This window comes from Balaenoptera physalus (assembly GCF_965194825.1).
Source record: "Balaenoptera physalus genome assembly, chromosome: 1".
NCBI lineage: Eukaryota > Metazoa > Chordata > Mammalia > Artiodactyla > Balaenopteridae > Balaenoptera > Balaenoptera physalus.
In genome coordinates this window covers 195,423,755-195,446,549 of record NC_138882.1, presented here as the reverse complement: position 1 = coordinate 195,446,549, position 22,795 = coordinate 195,423,755, and the positions used below count along the sequence as shown (strand labels likewise).

Below are 22,795 nucleotides of genomic sequence, written 5' to 3'. Positions count from 1 at the left end.
GTTAATTTCTATCTAGAAATATGCTTGATTTTTGTATATTGTATCCTGTGACCTTGCTAAACGCACTAGTTCTGTAACTTTTGCGGGATTCTTTGAGATATTCTAGATAGACAGTCATGTTGTCTGTGAATAAAGCTGATTTTATTTTCTTCTTTTCCGACTTTATTTCTTTTATTTCCTTTTCTTGCCTTATTGCACTGAATAGCTATGAGTGAATGAACATCTGCTGTACTCCCAACCTTCAGGAGAAGCAGCCAATCTTTCATCAAGTATGATGTTAACTGTTAGGGTTAGTTTTTGTTTCTTATTTTTCAAAGGTGCCCATCATCAGGTTGAGGAAATTTTCTTCTACTCCTAGTTCACTGAGATCTTCCGTCACAAATGGATATGGAATTTTGTCAAAAGCTTTTTCTGCATCTGTTAAGACAATCATAAAGTTTTTTCTTCTTTCTTCTGTTGATATCGTGAATAATATTGGACGATTTTTGAATGTTGAACCAGCCTTGTGTTCGGAGGACAGACCCCACTTGCTCATGATGTATTATCCTTTCTCACATCCTGCTGGATCCATCTGCTAGTATCGTAATGAAGACGCAGACCAGTTTTTGACTGTGAGCACGTGCTTCCTGGCACTTTATCTGTGGAGTTCCTTGAGTTCTGAGCTGAAGCTGCACTTTTCTGGAGAGGGTTGGCCTTTGTGTGGCTGGGCCCCGAAGCTCTTCCAACCTGGGACCACTTTACCCTAAAGTCTCGGCTGGAGACAGGAGGGGGTCACAGGTCCAGGCTGCAGACCCACACGGGACTGGCTGATGGTTTTCTTTTCTTTTTTTTCTTAAATAAATTTATTTATTTATTTATTTTTGGCTGTGCTGGGTCTTTGTTGCTGCATGTGGGCTTTCTCTAGTTATGGCGAGCGGGAGCTACTCTTGGTTGTGGTGCACAGGCTTCTCATTGCAGTGGCTTCTCTTGTTGCCGAGAACGGGCTCTAGGCGTGCGGGCTTCAGTAGTTGTGGCACGCAGGCTCAGTAGTTGTGGCCCACAGGCTTAGTTGCTCCACGGCATGTAGGATTTTTCCCGGACCAGGGCTCGAACCCGGGTCCCCTGCATTGGCAGGTGGATTCTTAACCACTGCACCACCAGGGAAGCCCTGGCTGATGGTTTTCAATTATCAAGGCGACCCCCTCGCCACCTTTAAAGGGCAAGGGGTCCATGCTGCTGCTTCCTTGCTGCTCTGCTCTGTGGCAGTTCATACTCGTGATGCACTTGTCTGCCACATGTGCAGCCTTCTGAGGCAGACCCTTTGCTCTGACCACTCTTGCCGTGTCCGATGTTGCAGCCGTGGGGAAGGTTCTGGGTCAGCAGGTCTCAGAGGCCCACGCTGGGAGCTGCACAGCTGATGTGAGGACCCCCACGAACCTCCCGTGGGGGGTGGCCCAAACTCCACTCGGAAGGCGGCCCCTCCCGACGTGTGGTGCTGGGGGTCAAGGCCAGCTGACCCCCTGAGCCAGCACAGGAGGCAGAGGAGGTGAGGAGGGAGCCCCACCCACTCACCCTCTGTCCCCCTGGGAACAGAACCACCTGTGTGCACACCAGCGTCTCTCCTCTCTCCACGTTTTGTAACCTCTGTTCTGATCCGCTGATCCATGTGTCCTTATCTGGACCACACTGTCTTGATTACTGTAGATTTAAAGTAGGTCTTGAAGCCACGTGTGAGATTACAAACATGGTCTTTTGAAAGATGCTTTCCTGGAGTATTAGAAAAATACCGAGGCAGGGGTCCCATGCACCCCTGCATCCCATGTTCACACCAACGTTTATCAACAGTGCACTTCCAATGCAAGGGGTGATGGTTTGATCCCTGGTTGGGGAACTAAGATCCCACATGCCACGTGGCACGGCCAAAAAAATAAAAAATAAAATAAAATTAAATTAAATTAAGAACTCCGATTTAAGAAAAGAGATCATAAAGGGAGTAAAAGGACAAGTCACGACTTCGACTTGGAGGCAATATTTGCAGCCTCCTAACTGAAAGGCTAAGTATACAGGATCTGGAAAGAACTCCTATGAATAAATAAGAAAAGACAAACAACCCCATAGAAAAGTGGGTGAAAAGCTTTAACAGGTATTTCATACAAAAGAAAATACAAATGGTAAACAGGCACCTGGAAAGACAGGCAACCTCGCTGGTGGTGTGAGGAGTACAAACGGGAGCCTCCCTTCCCAGGCCTCCAGACCGGCCCCACGGAGCTGCCCAGTGGGACCCAGCCACGGGCCGCGGGTGGCTGTGAGCTCTTGAAATGTGGCTCTTGGGAAGGAGGAACGAAATTCTCCTATTACTTAATTTTGCTTAATTTAAATCTGAATAGCCAGATGTGACTAGTGGCAGCTGCATTGGGTAGCGCAGTCCCAGCTGCAGCCACGCGGGACAAGAACAGACGTAGTAGTAACAGTGAAGCCGCGCGTCCCCCGCGATGCGGCAAAGACGCGCCCCAGGGAGACTCACACACATGGAGACGCCGCCTGAGCCCCTGCGCGCACGACCCACGCCGTGAAATGCCCCCGATGGGAGCCGGTGGGAGTGGCCTGTGACCGAGGCATGTTCGTGAGACGAGCCGCCACGCAGCGGAGGACCCCCGCCCAGTCCACGTGGACGCCCCACACAGCTCAGCAGCCAAACAACTCAGGATGCACTCGCCGCGGCTCCGACGCAGGAGAAATCCAGCTGTTTCTGACGGTGAACGTGGATGGAAAAAGTAAAGGGAGGCAAGGAAATGCTGAAGACAACGCCAGAGGGATGTCCCGGGGGGAGGCGGTGTGGCCGGCGAGGGCGGCGCACGGAACCTCGTCCTCCTCAGGCTCCGCCTGGGCTCGGGCTGCCTACTTCCTGCTCTTCTTTAATCTGTCCTCACGTGTTACACGCACTTGACTTCCGGACAGAGTTCAGGGCGGCCCCAGCCAGCCTGGGGCCTTCAGCGACCCCATCAGCAGAGCCCCCAGACCTCCTCCCCATCCCCTCCCTCCCTCCCTCCATCAGGCAGCGCTCCTCAGAAGTCCCAACAAGGACCACCAAGGGCCGGGAGGAGGGCAAATTCCCCCTGTGGCCAGCCTGGTGGTCCAAAGCTGGGGATTTCCTTTAAGTCTTCTGTTAGCTTAAACATGGATGCAAATTTTAATCCACTCCATAACCAGTATGTAGTTGAATATATAAATACGTATGAATATTCTCTTACTTACTTAAAACTGGAGCCCTGGAAAAATTCTGCACCGCCCAGACCCCTGGCACCACACTGGCACCACACTGGCACAACCGGGCTTCGCCGACGCAACCGTGCTCGGAGTGGCTCCCGGAATCTGTGCCTCTGGGGCCCTCCGACCCAGCCTGCCAGGCCCTCTGCCCGTCAAACGTCTGGGACCCGGGGCCCTGCCGCCAAGGTGCCCCGGAGCCGCGTGCTGAGCGCAGGCTGTGGGCCCGGCTCACCTACGGGGCGCCCCTCCTCCTGTTCCTTCACGTCCAGCTTTCCGGACTCCTTCTGGCTCGGCACGTCTGTGGGCGAGGGCTCATTGCCCTCCATCAGCTGCTCAGAAAAACTGGTGGCGATTTTATCGTAAAAACCTTTGTCTTCATATGTAAAGCTACTGCTCTGAAAAAGAGAATGTGACACCTTTACTGGCACTTTCCACTTGCCTTTCCCATCAACCGTCCAGACCCGCCATCTGGGGAGGGCCACGTTGAGAGCCAGGCCGTGATCCGGGCTGGGGGCCGTGGGCTCCCACACCACCCCTCAACAGCTCTCTGGCGACCCGTGCCGGGCTCGTCCGGGGCTCAGGCCCCCTCTAGCCCGGGCGGGCTCCTCCTCGGCCCTGTCCCGGAGCCTGCTGCATGTGGGCACACAGCCAATTCCTCCAGGACGCCTGCTCTTCCCCCACGTGGGCTTGGGCCCCCCAGGCTCCAGCCCCGAGCTCTCCTGGCTTCAGCTCAGATCCCAGCAGGCTGAGAGCGGCCCAACCCCACCTCTGCTCCTTTCCCAGAGGTCACTGACCCCCAGTCTTCTTCCCTGGGCTCATAACAGACCGAGTGCCTGCCGCGTGCAACTCAGGGGCCATGGGGGGACACACGGGGCACTGCTTGGCTGGAGCTGCTGTCCAGCCGGACAGACACCCACCAGGAGAGGGCTGGTGCCCGCGGGGAGCCCTGAGGGCCCAGGCGCTTGTCCTCACCCCCAAATAATCCCCCCCAGGGTCCACTGGCTGTGCTGCAAGTTGTCTCCACTGATGGGGTCCCACCTGTTTCTGCTTCCTCAGCAGCACACGTGCACAGCCTTCCCGTGAGAGGACCAGGGCCCCCCTCGCACCTTTGGGAGAGGTGCAGGTGCGGGGCAGGGTTTGCTGTGCTTTTTAGCCTGGGATGTCTGGGCTGGACCGCCCGCCCCCACAGGCAGGGACTTTAGGGCCTGGAGCACTTGGCCACCACCTTGCCAACACGTGTGACGGGACAGCATCCTGCTGCCCTAGGTGCACTCCTTACGGAGACAGATCTCTTCCACCTAGACTGACCGGAGGCCGTCCCGCTGCTGGGCCTTCTCCCGCCCACATCGACGTGGCCCCCTGTACACTCGTGGGACTGTGTCTCGGGGCAGGAGACGCCACATGCTGCCCTTGGCTGAGCAGTCACGGCGTCGGCCAGGAACAGCAGCACACTCACTGTGTTGAGGGCCGATGGGGACGTGTCCGTCTCACAGCACTCTGATGCCAGGAGAAACCTGAACCTGGTGCCCAAGCCCCCGAGGTTGGTCAGCGTGACGGTCCGGGATGCAGTCTCACCCACCACGTAGCTGCCAAAGTCGATGAGCTCCTTGTCGAGGGACAGCTGCCAAAAGACCCCGAGTGAGCCAGGGTGACCACACCAGGCTCACAGCAAGGTCTCCTCTCCCACCTGTCACCCTGCACCCCTGAGGGGACACAGGAGCTCTGGCCCTGTCTTCATGCTCCGAGGTGAGGCCTGCCTCTGGCTCATGGGGGGAGGCAGGGCCTCTGCACAACCCAGGACACAACCCACATCCCAGAAATCATAGACCTGTGTACTGATCACGACAGTTTGGGAGCACCTGAGTCCAAGTTTTAAAAAGTCAGGGGCTTCCCTGGTGGCGCAGTGGTTAAGAATCTGTCTGCCAATGCAGGGGACACGGGTTTGAGCCCTGGTCCGGGAAGATCCCGCATCTGCGGAGCAACTAAGCCCGTGCGCCACAACTACTGAGCCTGCGCTCTAGAGCCCACAAGCCAAAACTACTGAAGCCTGTGCTCTGCAGCAAGAGAAGCCACCGCAATGAGAAGCCCGCGCACCGCAACGAAGAGTAGCCCCCACTCACCACAACTAGAGAAAGCCCGCGTGCAGCAACGAAGACCCAACGCAGCCAAAAATAAATACCTAAATAAATAAATTTATTAAAAAAAAAAGTCAAGCCAGCTAAAAAGAAATGAGCTATCAAGCCATAAACAGACATGGAGAAACCTTAAACTAAGTGAAAGAAGCTGATCTAAAAAGGCTCCAAACTGTATGATCCCAATTCTATGACTTTTGGGAAAAGGCAAAACTATGGAGATAATAAAAAGATCAATGGTTATATATTAATAAAAAACTCAATACAGCAAAAAGATATAACAAGTACAGTCAGTTACACACCCAATGGAAGACTATCAAAATATATGAAGCAAAAACTGATGGAATTGAAGGAGAAATAGAAAGTTTTACAATACTCCTCCTCTCATGATAACAAACAGAACAACCAGACAGAAGATAAGTAAGGAAATACAGGACTTAGGAACATAATAAACCAATGAGATCTAACAGACGTATACGGGACACTCCACCCAACAACAGCACACATGTTATTCTCAGGTGCACACAGGACATTTTCCAGGATTGACCATACGTTAGGCCACAAACTAAGTTTCAATAGACTTAAAAAGATAGATATCGTACAAAGTATCTTCTCTGACCACAACAGGATGAAGTTAGAAATCAATAACATAAAGAAAACGGAAAAATTCACAAAATTGTGGAAATTAAACAACACATTTTTAAGCATCAAATGGATCAAAGAAGAAATCACAAGAGAAGTTATAAAATAATAAAAATGAGTGAAAACAAAAACACAACATACCAAAACTTATGGGATGCAGTGGAAGGGGTGCTAAAGGGGAAATTTATAGCTTACATTAAAAAACTTACATTACAGGGGCTTCCCTGGTGGCGCAGTGGTTAAGAATCCACCTGCCAGGGCAGGGGACATGGGTTCAAGCCCTGATCCGGGAAGATCCCACATGCCACGGAGCAACTAAGCCTGTCCGCCACAACTACTGAGCCTGCGCTCTAAAGCCCGCGAGCCAGAACTACTGAGCCCACGTGCCACAACTACTGAAGCCCGTGCTCCTAGAGCCCATGCTCCACAACAAGAGAAGCCACCGCAATGAGAAGCCCCTGCACTGCAACAAAGAGTAGCCCCCGCTCGCCTCAACTAGAGAAAGCCTGTGCAGAGCAACGAAGACCCAAAGCAGCCAAAAATAAATAAATTTATTAAAGAAAAAACTTACATTACATTACATTACATAGCTCACGTTAAAAAACAAGACAGGGAGTTTCCTGGTGGTCCAGTGGTTGGGACTCTGAACTTTCACTGTGGAGGGCCAGGGGTTAATTCCTGGTCAGGGAACTAGGATTCCACAAGCCGCATGGTGCAGCCAAAAAACCAAAACCAAAACCAAAACAAAACATAAAACAAGACAGATCTCAAATCAACAACTTATGTTTGCTACTCAAGAAATTAGGAAAAGAACAAAGTAAATCCAAAACTAGCAGACAGAAGAAAATAATAAAGATCAGAGCAGAGATAAACAAAAGAGAGAATAGAAAAATAAAGAAAATTAATGAAATCAAAAGTTGGTTCTTCAAAAAGATCAACAAAATTGACGAACTTCTGCTAGATGGACTAAGAAAAGAAAGACTCAAATTACTAAAATCAGAAATGGAAGTGGGGACATTAATACTGATTCTACAGAAGTAAAAAGGATTGTAAGTGAGTACTATAAACAACCGTACCAACAAACTGCAACAAACCCAGATGAAATGTACAAATTCCTAGAAACACAAAACCTACCAACACTGAACCACAAAGAAATAAGACAATTTGAATAGACCTATGACTAGTAAGAAGACTGAATGTATAATAAAAAATCTCCTGACAAAGAAGAGCCCTGGAGCTGATGGCGTCACTGATGAATTCTACCAAACAGTTAAAGAGTACCAACGCTTCTCAAACTTTCCAAATAAACTGAAGAGGTAGAAACACTTCATAACTCATTCTAGGAGGCTGGCAATAACCCTGATACCAAAGCCAGACAAAGATACCACAACAAAAGAAAACTACAGACCAAAATCCCTCATGAATATTAATGCAAAAACCCTCAACAAAATATTAGCAAACAGAATATACACAATGACCAAGTGGAATTTATTCCTGGAATGTAAGGATGGTTGAATGTAAAAATATCAATCAATGAAGTATGTGACATCAGCAAAATGAAGGGGAAAACCCCACACGATTATCTCAATTGATGCAGAAAAAGCATCTGACAAAATTCAACACCCTTTTATAATAAAAGCACTCAACAAAATAGAAATAGAAAGAAATTACCTTTATATAATAAAAGCCAAGTATGAAAGACCCACAGCAAACATAATATTCAATGGTGAAAGACTGAAAGCTTTTACTTTAAGATGAGGAATGAGGGAAGGATGCCTGCTTTCCCCACTTCTATTCGACATAGTACTAGAAATTCTAGCCACAGCAATTAGTCAAGAAAAAAACGGTATCCAAATTGGAAAGGAAGAAGTAAAATTATCTCTGCAGATTACATGATCTTATATGCAGAAAATCCTAAAGACTCCACAAGAAAGCTGTTAGATCTAATAAACAAATTCAGCAAAGTTGCCAGATACAAAGTCAACACAAAAAAATCAGTTGCATTTCTGTACATGAACAATGAACAATCTGAAAAGGAAATTACAAAAACAAATCCATTTACAATGACATAAAAAAAGAATAAAATTTTTAGGAGTTATCTTAGCCAAGGAGGTGAAGGACTTGTAAAATAAAACTACAAAACATTGTTGAAAGAAGACATAAATAAATGGAAACACATCCCATATTCATGGACTGTAAGACTTACTATTGTTAAGAAATCAATATTACCCAAAGCAATCTACAGATTCAATGCAATCTCTATCAAAATTCAAACGACATTTTTTACAGCAACAGGAAAATACATTCTAATATTCATATGGAATCGCAAGGGACCCAGAATAGCCCAAACAATCTTGAAAAGGAAGAACAAAACTGGAGGAGTCACTCTTCCTCATTTCAAAACTTACTGCAAAGCTACAGTGATCAAAACAGTGTGGCACTGGCATAAAGACAGACATATAGACCAATGGAGTAGAACAGAGAGCCCAGAAATAAACCCTCACATATATGGTCAAATAACTTATGACAAGGGTGCCAAGACCATTCAATGGGGGAAAAGACAGTCTTTTCAACAAATGGTCCTGGGGAAAGTGAATGTCCACATGCAAAATAATTACCTAATTCCATACACAAAAATTACTTAAAATGTATCAAGGACCTAAATATAAGACCTAAAACAATAAAACCCTTAGAAGAAAACAAAGGGTAAAATCTTCACAACACTGAATTTGGCAATAATTTCTTAGACATGACACCAAAGGTGCAGGCAACAAAAGAAAAAATTGACAAATTGGACTTCATGAAAATTGAAAAAATTTTTATATCAAAAGACATTTTCTATAGAGTAAAATGACAACCCAGAGAATGGGAGAAAATATTTGCAACTCATATATCTGATAAGGGGTTAATACCCAGAATGCACAGAGAACTCCTAAAACTCAACAACAACAAAACAAATAACAACCAAATTCAAAATGGGTAAAGGACTTGAATAGACATTTTTCCAAAGAAGACATACCCATGGCCAACAAGCACATGAAAAGATGCTCAACATCACTAATCATCAGGGAAATGCAAGTCAAAGCTACAATGAGATACCACCTCACACCAATCAGGATGGCTCCTGTCAAAAAAACCCAGAAAACAACAAGTGCTGGTGAAGATGTGGAGAAATTGGAACTCTTGTGCACTGTTCGTGGGAATGTAAGATGGTGCAGCTACTGTGGAAAACAGTGTGGAGGTTCCTCAAAAGATTAAAAATAGAACTACCGTAGTTGCTGCTCCTGCCCCATTGTCACATGCCCCTCCCCCTCTCCTGAAGTGACTCGAGGGGACTTAAAGGGCCAGCACACTTTTTTTCATCCCCTCCTTCATTTTTCTCTTTTTCCTCATTTGTGAGTCAGACATTAAAGGTTAGGACATATACAGGGAAAACCAGGAAGTGACCAGGCATGCCTAGGGAAAGGCTCAGAAAAGACCTGGGAAGACAGTAAGGTTACATCTCAGGCTGACCCTCAGCACAGAGAGAGCTGACAGCAATCAAAAAGCAAACAAACAGAAACAATAACAAAACACAGCAAACCCTGGGAAAAGGGAAAATCTGATTTCCAGAGTTACCACATTATTAGATTCAAATGTCCAGTGCTCCACAATCATACAAAGAAACAGAAAGTATGATTCATTCAAAGGAAAAATAAATCAACAGAAACTGTCCCTGAAAAGGACCTGATGGCAGGTCTACTTGACTAGGACTTTAACACAACTGTCTTAAAGATGCTCAAAGAGGTAAAAGAAGATGTGAAGGGAGTCAAGAAAATGATGTGTGAACAAAATGGAGCTACCAATAAAGAGACAGAAAACCTAAAAAGAAACAACAACAACAAAAATCTGGAGCTGAAAAGTACCACAACTGAATTGAAAACTCAGTAGCAGGATTCAGAGGTGGATCTGATCAGGGAGAAGACAGAATCCGGGAACCTAAAGATGGGACAGTGGGGTCATCGAGGCTGAGGAACAGGAAGAAGAAAGGCTGAAGAAAACTGAACAGAGCCTGAGGGGTCTGTGGGACACCATCAAGGGGCCAATATTTGCATTGTGGGGTCCTAGGAGGAGGAGAGAAAAGGGCAGAGAGAATATTTCAAAAAATAATGGCCGAAAGCTTCCCACATTCGATGAAAGGTATGATATAAACATACCTTTGTTTATGTTGGTTGAAAGAAGTTCAACAAACCCCAAGTAGGATGAACTCAAAGAGACTCGTGTTGAGACACCTTATAATTGGACTGTTAAAGGCCAGAGAAAAAGAGAGAATCTTGACAGCAGCAAGAGAGAAATGACCTGTCACACACAAGGAGCCTCAGTAACATAATGGGCAGGTTTCTCATCAGACTCTTTGGAGGCGAGAGGGCCGTGAGCCCATTTATTCCAAGTGCTCAAGGAAGAAAAATGTCAGTTGAGAATCCTACAACCTTTAAAAGTGAGGAAGAAATCAAGACAGTCCCAGATAGACAAAAGCTGCGGGAGTTCCTCACCAAAGACTCGCCTGCAGGAAATGCCCCAGCGAGCCCTGCAGGTGAGAGGAAAGGGCCCCAGACAGTAACTCCAAGCTCAGCAGAGGGAAACACATGGGCAATTATGGAAGCTGGTGTCACTGTCACAATGGTTTGTAACTGCACTTTTAGTTCCTACATGGTTTAAAACACTAATACATTTTTTAAAAAAGCAATTATTAGTCTAAAAGCTAGTGTTACTGTAACTTTGGTTTGTAACTCCACATTTTGTTTTCTATATAACTTAAGAAACTAATGCATTTAAAAATTTTAGTTCGTGTTACTGGACACACAAGTTATACAAATGTAATTTTGTGACATTAACGACTGTGCAGAGTGGGAGCAAAGCTGTAAAGGAGAAGAGTTTTCGTAAGCTATCGAGGTCAGCTAATACAAACCCAAATCAGACCGTTACAACTCTAGGACGTTAAATGCAATCCTCATGGGAACCACAAAGAAAATACATAAAAGGAGATGAGAAAGGAATTTAAACACTTCACTGCATAAAATCAACTAAACATAAAGAAGACAGTAGAGCAGGAAATGAGGGACAAAAGAGCTATACGACAATGAAAACAAATAGCAAAATGACAGAAGCAAAGCCCTCCATAGCAATCAGCCTGAAAAAGGAAGGAAATTCTGACACAGACTACACCACGGATGGACCTTGAGGGCACTGTGCTCAGTGAAGTAAGCTGGTCACAAAAGGGAAAATACCATGTGATTCCACTTATGTAAGGTACTTAGAGTCATGAAATTTGTAGAGACAGAAAGCAGAATGGAGGTCGCCAGGGGCTGGAGGGAGTGTTTAATGGGGACAGAGCTTCGGTTTTGCAAAACGAAGAGTTCTGGTGAGGGCTGCACAACAGTGTGAAAGTATTTACTACCCCTGAACTGTGCACTTAAAAATGGTTAAGATGGTATATTCTATGCTATGTGTATTTTACCACAACTAAAGCCTGAAAAAAAGAGACTTAAGAACCTAATAATCAAATGCAATGTGTGAGCTTGACTGTATTCCAGCTTAAAAACTCACAGTTATAAAAGCTGGTTTGGGGACATTTCAGTACATTTGAATGTGCACTGGGTGATAGGTGATAGCTAGGAATGTGGTTAATTTTATTCTGGATGCATGCTGACATTTTATAAGGATGGGTGTTGAGCGTTGTGATATTGCTAATTCACTTTGAAATGGGCCAGCAAAAACAGACAGGTAGACAGCTGAAGCAAGTGCGGCAAATGTTGACAATGATTGGACTCTGGAAGTGGGTATATGGATATACATTGTACTATTCTTTCTACTCTTCATTACTTTGAAATTTTTCTTAATTAAAAGGAAAAATCAACTCTGCACAGCAAAGGAAATCACCAACGAAATGAAAAGGAAACCTATGGAACGGGAGAAAATATTTACAAATCACACACCTGATAAAGGGTTAATATCCAAAATATACGAAGGACTCACACAACTGAATAGCAAAAAAAAAACCAAAAAAAAAAAAAAAAACCAAACAATCTGATTTACAAATGGGCAGAGGAACTGAATAGATATTTTTCCAAAGAAGACATCCAAATGGCCAACAGGTACATGAAAGGTGCTCAATATCACTAATCATCAGGGAAATGCAAATCAAAACCACAACGGGATATCACCTTATACCGTTGGAATAGCTGTTATCAAAAAGAAAAAAATAACAAGTGTTGGCGAGGACGTGGAGAAAAGGGAACCCTCGTGCACTGTTGGTGGGAATGTAGTTAGTGCAACTACTACGGAAAACAGTATGGAGGTTCCTCAAAAAATTAAAAGTAGAATTACCATATGATCCAGCAATTCCACTTCTGGGTATTTATCCAAAGGCATGAAATTGGTATCACCAGAAGAGTTGTCCCAGGGCTTCCCTGGTGGCACAGTGGTTGAGAGTCTGCCTGCCAATGCGGGGGACATGGGTTCGAGCCCTGGTCTGGGAAGATCCCACATGCCACGGAGCAACTGGGCCCGTGAGCCACAATTACTGAGCCTGCGCGTCTGGAGCCTGTGCTCTGCCAACAAGAGAGGCCGTGATGGTGAGAGGCCCGCGCACCGTGATGAAGAGTGGTCCTCACTTGCCGCAACTAGAGAAAGCCCTCGCACAGAAACGAAGACTCAACACAGTCATAAATAAATAAATAAAAGAATGTGAATTTCTTTAAAAAAAAAAAAAAAGAAGAGTTGTCTGCATGCCCATGTTCACTGAAGCACTATTTACAAAAGCCAAGACATGCAAGCAACCTAAGTGGCCATTGATGGATGGATGGATAAAGAAAATGTGGTACATATAAAATGGAACGTTATTCAGCCATTAAAAAGGAAACCTTGCTATTTGCGACAACCTGGATGGCACTGAGCTAAGTGAAATAAGTCAGGCAGCAAAGACAGATACTGTATGATCGCACTTACATGTGGAATCTAAAAAACATGGAACTCACAGATACAAAAACAGATGGTGGTTCCCAGAGGCAGGGGTGGGGGTGGGCAAAATGGGTGAAGGGGGTCCAAAGGCACAAACTTCAGTTATAAGGTCTGGGGATGTAAGATGCAGCATGGCGACTATAGCTCAAAAAAAGAAAGGAATCAAAGGGACCCCACAGAGCTTTCAGGAGGAGCAGGGTCTCCTCTGACCCGGGGTGTCTGCAATCTGGGCTCCACCCAGCGCAGGACTCGCCTGGACATTTCCAGCATTGCCGCGGGTGCCCACCTCCCCAGACTGGACGCCTCAGTCTCCAGCCGCCCACCCTCCAAACCCGGAGGCTTGGCGAGAACTCACGGAGCATTTCTTCGCTGAACATTTCAGTGGAACAGAAAACCTGCCCGTCTGAGCCAGAAACGAGACATTTCCTTCCAGATCTTTGTTTACCTAAAAAATAAAACCACCCAACCACCCACGTTTGCAGCTTTCCGCAGTGACATGTGCTGTCCGTGGTCACAGCCACGACCCCCCCGCCTGAGGGAGGGGTCCACGGAGCGCGCCGCACTCGACCCGCTAGCGCGAGCGGTCACACCTGCCAGCCAGCGACGCAGAGGAGCCGCCTTGTCATCCTGCTAGCATTGAGGAACATTCCAATATGTTTTGGGCATAAAACAGCCAAACGGGGGCCTGCGTGACCCCTTCTGAGGTGTGTCCCTCCTCCATCACATCACTCTGCGGAGCCTGGCGGGCAGCAGAGACCCCGATTCCACCCACCACCCTCTTGCGACAGGGTGAGAAAATCCCCTTTTCCACGGCTTGGTGTTGGGCTCAACACTCACCATGGGCTTGAAGGTGACAAACACTTCACAGGACATGCCGGCTGACATGGGACCAGGGGGGTCAAAGCTGCAGGCACAAGGATGAAGGCAGGAGGTGAGCGTCCTGCCTTTGTGGAGCCAGCCCAGCTGGAAGCCACTGTCCAAAGAGCCGGCGCCCCGGCGTGGCTTTGGGACCCTCCGTCTCGCCTGTCCTGGGTGCCGAGCCCCTGCTGCCTCGCCGGGACTCAATTCACAGGAGATGCTCAAGGAACATCTGAGTGCCGGTTGTGTGAGTGAAGGGCTGAGGGAAGGAAGGAAGGGGGAGAGGGGGAGGGAGGAGGAAGGGAGGGAGGGAGGAAGGAGGCAAGTTCCCAGGGGCCAACTCCAGAGGGACAGATGCTCTGGGGTGAGCAGTGGTCACAGTTCCCCCGAGGACACGTGCCAGGCCTGAACCAAGGATCTAGGGTTTTAGGATCAAGGTCAGGTGTGTGAGACAGGCAGGGAGCTGGGACTGTGGGCCCTGCATTCAGCTGGAGCCCTCTGAGCCCCACTTTCAGTGAAAGACCCAGGAAACAGCCCCACTTTCCCAGGGACACTTGGAGGGACTTGGTCTGGATTTGGGTGAGAAAAAGAAGCCCCCACAAAATTTCTAACACAAAGTCCATTTTCACAAGGTTGGATTTTACCTATTGTACTTTGTATAGAAATACACAAGCTAAAAATTTAATACAAAAATCTGTCCCTGGCTGGCAGCGTCCCCGTGGCACCAGGCAGAAGCAAATCCAAAACTCCTCGGATTGGGAGGGAAGCATTTTGATGTCAGACTAACAGAGTCCCGAGGATGGAGTCTCAGCCGTGGGAAGATCAGAACCCAGATTTCAAAGTCCGCACACAGACCAGCACGAAACACGGCGAGGAGCAGGGCCAGACTCCAAGGACGTCAGGCAGTAGAAAGACGCAGAGAATTACAGGCGTGAGAAAAGAACAAGAAATACCAGCTGATCTGAAAAAGAACTTAGAATTTTCAGAAATGAGAAATACGGCAACTGAAATTAGACACATAATAAGCAATTTCAACAGCCGATTAGGTACGACCAAGGAGAGAAGTAGTCAACAGAGGGACAGACCCCAGGAAACACTGAGAAACCTGCTCAGGGAGATGATGGGGCGGGGGGGATGTGAGACAGGCGTCAGGAGGTGTGGGGGCACAGAATAGACAGGGTTTGAATCGGAGCACAGGGGAGGTCTGTGAGGGTGGGAGGTAGGCGACACCTGAAGGGACAGGGCAGAGAAGTGTCCACAGCTGTTCAAAGAGCTGAACCCTCCAATTGGGAAGCACAGGGAGTTCTAAGCAGCCCTAGGAAAGATCAGTCCACACCAGACACACTGTGGTAGACACGCAGGACCCCAAGGGGAGGGCAAGCTCACGGCAACCTGAGGAAACAGCTCGATAACCCACAAAGACAGGGGATCGGACGGAACAGCCACAGCAGAAAACGGGAGACAGGGGAGTAAGGTCCTCAAAGTGTCAGAGGAAATGCTGCCGATAAAAAATTCTTGCTCCAGGCTTGGGGAGGGGCGCCTCAGGGTGGCCTAGGTGACAGTGACCACCCGACTCTGGGCCTCTGCCGACTCCTCCAGAAACCCGCAGCTCAACAGGAAGAACTAGCAACACAGGAAAGCCGCCCCCCCCCCCCCCCCCCCCCCCCCGCTGTCAGCATGCCTGGAAGGCGGAGAACACGTGGGCGGGCGATAAACACGTGAGCCTCTGCAGATCCTGCGTCCGGGCCACAGTCGGCACGGAACGGGACAGCGTGTCCTACTCGGGGAGGCTGACCAGAGCTGTGGTCAGTGACGTGGACTCAGGGAGCAGCCCCGGGAAGGCCCCTGGGGGCAGAGGGCAGGGCCTTGGAGGCTGCAGCGCTCAGAGCAGGAGCCGTGCAGAACTGGAAACTCAAGAGCCCCCAGGACCTCCAAACTGACGACAGAAGCTGGAGAAAGCAGGACGGGGAGGAGAAAAAACTCTTAACGGGAAGGGCAAAATGCTCAAGGAGCAGAAGAGAAGAGGGTCCCGCAGAAGACACAGCAACGGTTGTTACAAGAATAATGAGGGAAAAACAAAATAGGAAAGAAGGAAGGATTACAGGGACCAGAAAGAAAATCAGACACAAAAGAGGGCCCAAGTCAGATATCAGTGGGGTCTCAAAGGAAGAAAACTGAAACACTGGAACAGAGTAAAAATTTAAATACATTTGACCCACCTCCTAGAGTAATGAAAATAACAGAAATAAACAAATGGGAACTAATTAAACTTAAAAGCTTTTGCACAGCAAAGGAAACCATAAACAAGATGAAAAGACAACCCTCAGAATGGGAGAAAATATTTGCAAATGAAGCAACGGACAAAGGATTAATCTCCAAAATATACAAACAGCTTGTGGAGCTCAATACCAAAAAATACAAACAACCCAAATAAAAAATGGGTGGAAGACCTAAATAGACATTTCACCAAAGAAGACATAACAGATGGCCAAGAGGTACATGAAAAGATTCTCAACATCACTAATTATTAGAGAAATGCAAATCAAAACTACAATGAGGTATCACCTCACACTGGTCAGAATGGGCATCTGGAAGACCTAAATAGACATTTCACCAAAGAAGACACAACAGATGGCCAAGAGGTACATGAAAAGATTCTCAACATCGCTAATTATTAGAGAAATGCAAATCAAAACTACAATGAGGTATCACCTCACACTGGTCAGAATGGGCATCATCAGAAAATCTACAAACAACAAATACTGAAGAGGATGTGGAGAAAAGGGAATCCTCTTGCACTGTTGGTGGGAATGTAAATTGATACAGCCACTATGGAGAACAGTATGGAGGTTTCTTAAAAAACTAAAAATAGAATTACCATATGACCTAGCAATCCCACTACTGGGCATATACCCTGAGAAAACCATAATTCTAAAGGACACATGTACCCCAATGTTCATTGCAGCACTATTTACAATAGCCAGGTCATGGAACCAACCTAAATGTCCATAGACAGATGAATGGATAAAGAAGATGTGGTACATATATACAATGGAATATTACTTAGCCACAAAAAGGAACGAAACTGGGTCATTTGTAGAGATGTGGATGGACCTAGAGTCTGTCATACAGGGTGAAGTCAGAAAGAGAAAAACAAATACCGTATATTAATGCATATATATGGAATCTAGAAAAATGGTACAGGTGAACCTATTTACAGGGCAGGAATAGAGACGCAGATGTAGAGAACAGACATGTGGACACAGTGGGGGGAAGGGGAGGGTGGGACGAATTGGGATATTAGGTTTGACATAAATACACTACCATGTGTAAAATAGATGGCTAGTGGGAACCTGATGTACAGCACAGGGAGCTCAGCTCGGTGCTCTGTGACGACCTAGATGGGTGGGATGGTGGGGGGGTGGGAGGGAGGTCCAAGAGGGAGGGGATGTATATAGACATACAGCTGATTCGCCTCATTGTATAGTGGAAACTAACACAACATTGTAAAGCAATTTTACTCCAATTAAAAAAAAAAAAGAGGGGCTTCCCTGGTGGTGCAGTGGTTGAGAATCTGCCTGCCAATGCAGGGGACACGGGTTCGAGCCCTGGTCTGGGAAAATCCCACATGCCGCGGAGCAACTGGGCCCGTGAGCCACAATTACTGAGCCTGCGCGTCTGGAGCCTGTGCTCCGCAACAAGAAAGGCCGCGATAATGAGAGGCCCGCGCACCGCGATGAAGAGCGGCCCCCACTTGCCGCACCTAGAGAAAGCCCTCGCACAGAAACGAAGACCCAACACAGCCATAAATAAATAAATAAATAAAAATTAAAAAAAAAGAAAAGAATTATTGGATACAATTAAAAAAAAAGAAAAAAAAATTTAAATACAGAGTTCAAGTACACAGTCCCGAAATAAAAGATGGCTTTTTTCTTCACCTTGAAAAGGCACACGGCCCTCCAGGGAAATCTTACCCAGAGTGGTCAACCTCAAAACACAATGAAGGGGAAAACATCAAGCCATTTATCAGGGAAACCTGGGCTGGTCTCAGGAAGGCTGAGGAGCCACTTTACAAAATGCCCACGGGGACCCAAGCTGAAGGTTTTGTGCCCAAAATGTGGGTCAAATAAAAAGGCTCTGATAACAGTTGCAGGGACTGAAGCACCCGCCCCGATGTGCCGCCCGCCTCCCCCCCCGACCCCCTAGTACTCGATGTGGATGAAGTCCCCGAGGTTCTCCTCCACGCCCACCAGCTTGCAGTAGTTAATCGTGTAGGTGGCGTTAATCAGCGTGATCTTTTTCTTGTACACTTTGCCGATATCAAAGTCCTAGGAAAAGCAGATAAAAAGTTACTGCTCCAAGTTTTCTGGCGGATGCTTCTCGGCACCTGACATCCCCGCCTGGGAGATGGGGACACCCTCCATGGTCTCGTAGGACCCCCGCCTCGGGCAGGAAGCGGCTTCCTGGGGACCAGCGGGTGGGGGTCCCCCAGCAAAGGGTCGGGTGGCGCCTGGTTCCTCCAGAGGGACCAAGAAGGTGTGACATCCCAGCCCCCCAGGACGATCGCCCTCCTGGGGCTGGTGTCTGACCCCTCGTGCGAGACCGGGCCCCGTCCCCTCAGCCCCAGGCGAGGACCCTGGGCTCACCTTGAAGTGGATGAGCTTGGGCTTGCTGTTGAAGGGACACCCTCTGAACTCGCGCCTGGACGCCACCTGCTTGTGGATCACCCCGCTGCGCAGCCGCTGCACGGTGCGCGCCAGGACGTCCTTGTCCATCTTCGTTCCGCCCGCGGGCTTCTGGTCCATGTCCTCCTTGGGCACCTGCGGTTTTGCGGGGACAGTGGCCGGCTCGGGAGCCCCCCCAGGCCTCTCTGAGGTCAGCTGGGGAGTAAAGGAAATGGACAGCCCGGAGCTGGGGGCCACCACGGCCACACGGGGCCGGGGTGGGGTGGGGTGAACGTGCGATGCCCGAGGCGGGGTGGGCACACCAGCAAGGCGGGGGAGTGGGTATGGCAGGGTCAGGGGAGAAACAAGGGGCCGAGCAGGACCATCCAAGATCCGGCGGATTTCCAGGAAATAATGGCAAAGGGGCATTTTCCAGATTTTAAAATCAGGCCAAGAGAAAGTTCTTGAAAAGCTCTACAGGAAGCAACATTTTTTCAGTGGCAAAAATAAAGATGCCTCCCTGACTGGCTTAGTGACTTGAAGAGGGACCCCCTGGGGCCCTGGCTCCCGGTGCCCCTGCTGGCCCAGGGGCTGGCATCCTCCTGCCTCGCTCTCCTGGGTGGGAGCCGGCCTGCTGACCGGTGGTCCCCAGGGAGTGGCCAGGCCTGAGCAGAGCAGCGGCAGGCCTCCTCAGAACCAGCGGAACCAAAATGGCTTTGCCCTCAGAGCAATGGGAACCAACTTGTACACAGACCAAGGGCGGGCGATGTCCTCCCAGGTGGCTGCGGGCCTTGGCTGACCAGTGCAGGGACAGAGCCAGAGCCTGTGTCCTGCCACGTGCAGTGGACACTCGCTAACTTCTCGGCTCCCAGAGCTGTGCCTGCCCTTTTAGAACCAGGACGACCAGTGCTCTGGAACTCATGCCTTTTTCTAGCAACACACTTCCCAGTAGTAAGCTGGAGAATTAGGCCTCGGCCCCCACCCCTCAAGCCCCCTGCCTGCATCCCTCTGTGTGTGGCCACCACTGGCCCTGTGGTTGTTTGGGAGGGAGGTGGCTGGGAGGAACCGCAGAGCAGCCCCCGCGAGGGGGGCCGCCACGGTCGCCAGGACAGGGAGGAGACGCGGGAGACGGATGGAAAGATGTGGCCGCGTGTCCGAGGGGCTACCTGGTACGGCGTGTAGTCCTCCTTCCAGAGCCCGGGGATCTCCGGCCGAGCTAGTGTCTCCTCCGCCCGGCCAAGGCTCCCCCCGTCCGCCTGGACAGACTCGCTGGACACGGCCTTCACCAGCAGAGAGGCTTGGGGTAACGCAGACCTGCCCTCCTGGAGGTGGGGAGAGGAACGCAACAGCTTATTCTAGAAAACAGAGATTGTACTGACCGGGAGGAAGAAAGTACGAACCCTCGGGACTCCAGGGCCTTGGCAGACAACACAGCCCCACCTGCACTCAGAGACCAGAGCACACACGGGTTTGCAACTTCTATTTACAGCATGAGTGTCTCTACACATCGTGAAAGCCTGGTCTCCAATGCCCACAAGAGCCACAAAACACTGACTTATGGATACGCCGGAATCCCCTTCATGGACCCTCAGCTGCTCTAGGGCCAGACGGGGCCTCCTTCTGGGGACATCAGGCTGGCACAGGGACAAGGACGGAGGGCGATGTTGCTGCAGGCGTGAGAAAGGCCCCACGCGGAGAAGGGCAGGAGCACGGCTGGGGGTGAGGGGACAGAGAGGCGCGGCTTCGGGGGCCACCCACGAAGCAGCCTGGGGGTCGCGGCTGGCGGCGCATTGCTGGAGCCAGCGACCTGGGCCTTCAGGCTGGGGGCGCACAGGGCAGAAGTAGAAGGGCTGCCGGGCTCAGGATGGGGTCCCGACGTCCCTACCCCACGCCCTCAGGGACAGGTAAGCAGGTCACCTACGGGACGACCGGCACAGGGCCGGCCCTCTATGTGAGGACTGAGTGCGGGAATGGAGGGAGGCAGCCCGGCTCCGGGGCGAACATGCGTTGGGGGTGGACGGGGGCACACGTCTCCCCTGGGCCGTGATGGGCCTTTGGTCACCAGCCTGGCTCTGGCATCTGAGGACAGGTAAGGTGGCCCAAGACAATCCTGTTCAGGGGACATGTGGCGGTGGGGGGCTGCGTCCCCAGGCAGGCAAGGCTCCAGAGACCAGGGGGGAGACGCGAGGGACATCGAACACGTGCACCGGGGCTGGGGCCGCCCGGCGACCGCAGGCTGTGCCTGCGCCCGGGTGAAGGGGCGGAGGGGCCGGAGCGCTGTCCGTGGTCCTGATCTGCGCTGGCCGGTGCGGTCCAGCGTAGCAGGGGCGTCCGCTCACCGGGGGGCAGCAGGGCGGGCCCGCCGTGCTCTTCCCGGCATGGAAGGCGGCCACGTAGCTCCAGGTCCGGGCCCTCAGGATCGGCCGGCCCGCGGGTCTGGGGGGCGAGGGCCGCTGCTTCCTCCTGCCCTCCTCCGCCTCCTCCTTCAAGATCCGACGCACAATCTCGTGCTTCCTGAGCTTCTGCTCCTCCGCGAAGGCGCTGCGGGAAAACGCCGTCTGGGCTGACAGCCAGCGGCGCCCGGACCCCGAGAGGCTCGGCCCGCAGGAGCCGACGGAGGGAGCCCAGGAGGGCGGCCGGGCCAGAGAGCCGGGACGCGAACCTCCGGCCCAGCGCCGTCCCCGCCACAAGCCTCGACCCCGTGAGCTGCCGCGTCCCCCGCTCCGGGTTCCCAGGCGCCGCTGGGCGCCCTGAGGCTCAGACCAGGGCAGCCTCAGGGCTGGAGGCCGGTCACTCAGTCAGTCATGCCCGCTGCTCCTTGCTGGCGCCTCCCACCTGCCAGGACTAAGGGCTCCGAGGCAGGAGGAGGTGCCCCCGGGACCCCTGCGGGCAGGCGATGACCCAACGTCGGGGCTGGCACTTAGGGCACCGCGACTCCCCAGTGACAGGACCGGGCGGCCACACCTGGGCAGGTGCTGACAGTGACCATGATGGGCGGGGCTGCTCGTGGGGGAAGGGACAGGCCCTCCAGGATGAAGAGGAAGTGACAGAACCTTGTGTGCAAGGCTGGGCTGAGGCGGGAGAGGCGGCCACCTCACTCTTGCATCTTGAGAAGCCCCCGGGGTGACCCCTGTCTCTCAGGTCGGCTGCAGCCTGGGGAGCTGAGAACGGGGAACTTGCAGGCCAAGGGGATCTTAGGGGATGACGGGGTGCAGCGCAGACTGAGGCAGCACTGAGCCCCGGTTTGGGGGAGCCCAGAAAGTGAGCCCCGGCTGCCAGCAGCCTCTGGGAGGGAGGAGGCGACGGGTGGGGGATGCCCGGGGCAGCAGAGGCAGTGGGGGCTGTGCCTGAGACCCAGGAGAGGTCCCACCTGCTGGGTGTTGGAGAGCAGGGTGTGGAGGGCGGGGCTTGCAGGATGGGGTGGGGGGGGAGGGGGAGGCCCAGGGAGAGAGGCAGCCTCGCCGCAGGTTGTGACAGACACACCCGCCCACCGCTCTGGGATGCCGCCCCGCCGGGCCCTCACCGGTTCTGGGCCTCCAGCTCCTGGCGCCGGCGTTGATGGCAAAAGTGCTTGAAAGCGTCCCCACCTTGGGCCAGAATCACCTCCTTCTCGGCCTGGGCCTTCTGTTCCGCCAGCTCTGCCTTGGCTTGGCCCCATGCTTGAAATTTCCGGAGTGTCTCCTTGGGAATAGAGAACACGGAGGTGCCAGCCTCCGCAGGTGTGCGCGTGCACAATGGAGCTTTCTGTGGGCTGGGTGCCCTCAAATCGTACCAGAGACGCCGGAGGTCAACGTTTGTGGAAATCACCACGGCTCCCACCTGCACCCGCCTCCTGCAGCTGCCCCCTCCCCAAATCCTCAGGGGTTTCCCGAGGCCAGAGCCCCGCCGTCTCCACTGGACTGGCGGCTCCCTGCGCATCCCTCCCGCTTCCCTGGTCTAACTGCGCCCCAGGCCCCGGGGGGGTATCACTTCCCCGGGGAAGGCCCAGGGCTCCAGCACTCGCCGAGCCGAGCCCGGGTCCCCCTGCAGCGCGGGAGCCTGTCCAAGGGCAGGTGGGCGCGTCCTGAGGGGGTCGGCAGGTGGGGCCAGTCCTACCCGGCTGGCGGAGATGCTGTTCTTCAGGGCCAGCACGGCGTCCCTGCGCCTGCGCATGCGCTCGCGGGCCTCCCGCGCCTCTTCCCGCTGCTGCTGGCGGACCCTGGCGGGAGGACCTGGTCATGCCCCGCGGGCACCGGGTGGGAGGAGCCGCAAGGA

At 51.2% G+C, this 22,795-nt stretch overlaps 2 protein-coding genes across 10 annotated transcripts in view; one reads left to right on the top strand and one right to left on the bottom strand.

Annotated features, from left to right (window-relative positions):
- Window positions 1-22,795, bottom strand: part of CFAP74 (cilia and flagella associated protein 74) — an 80,549-nt gene that overhangs the window by 29,784 nt on the left and 27,970 nt on the right. For 7 of the 9 annotated variants that reach the window (XM_082417615.1, XM_082417621.1, XM_082417617.1 and 4 more), the window contains 10 exons: window positions 22,637-22,739; window positions 22,065-22,222; window positions 20,881-21,082; window positions 19,708-19,863; window positions 18,524-18,757; window positions 18,087-18,205; window positions 13,857-13,923; window positions 13,375-13,464; window positions 4,703-4,867; window positions 3,479-3,641 (listed from right to left, as the gene is read on the bottom strand). In XM_082417615.1, the coding sequence (XP_082273741.1) occupies window positions 3,479-3,641; window positions 4,703-4,867; window positions 13,375-13,464; window positions 13,857-13,923; window positions 18,087-18,205; window positions 18,524-18,757; window positions 19,708-19,863; window positions 20,881-21,082; window positions 22,065-22,222; window positions 22,637-22,739 (1,457 nt within the window). The remainder of the gene's footprint in view (window positions 1-3,478; window positions 3,642-4,702; window positions 4,868-13,374; window positions 13,465-13,856; window positions 13,924-18,086; window positions 18,206-18,523; window positions 18,758-19,707; window positions 19,864-20,880; window positions 21,083-22,064; window positions 22,223-22,636; window positions 22,740-22,795) is intronic. The other 2 variants (XM_082417619.1, XM_082417620.1) reach the window with 1 other exon arrangement.
- The window catches only part of PRKCZ (protein kinase C zeta), a 164,459-nt gene continuing 161,325 nt past the window's right edge, over window positions 19,662-22,795 (top strand). The window contains exon 1 of the mRNA XM_082417924.1: window positions 19,662-19,679. The gene's annotated coding sequence lies outside the window, so the exon portion shown is untranslated. The remainder of the gene's footprint in view (window positions 19,680-22,795) is intronic.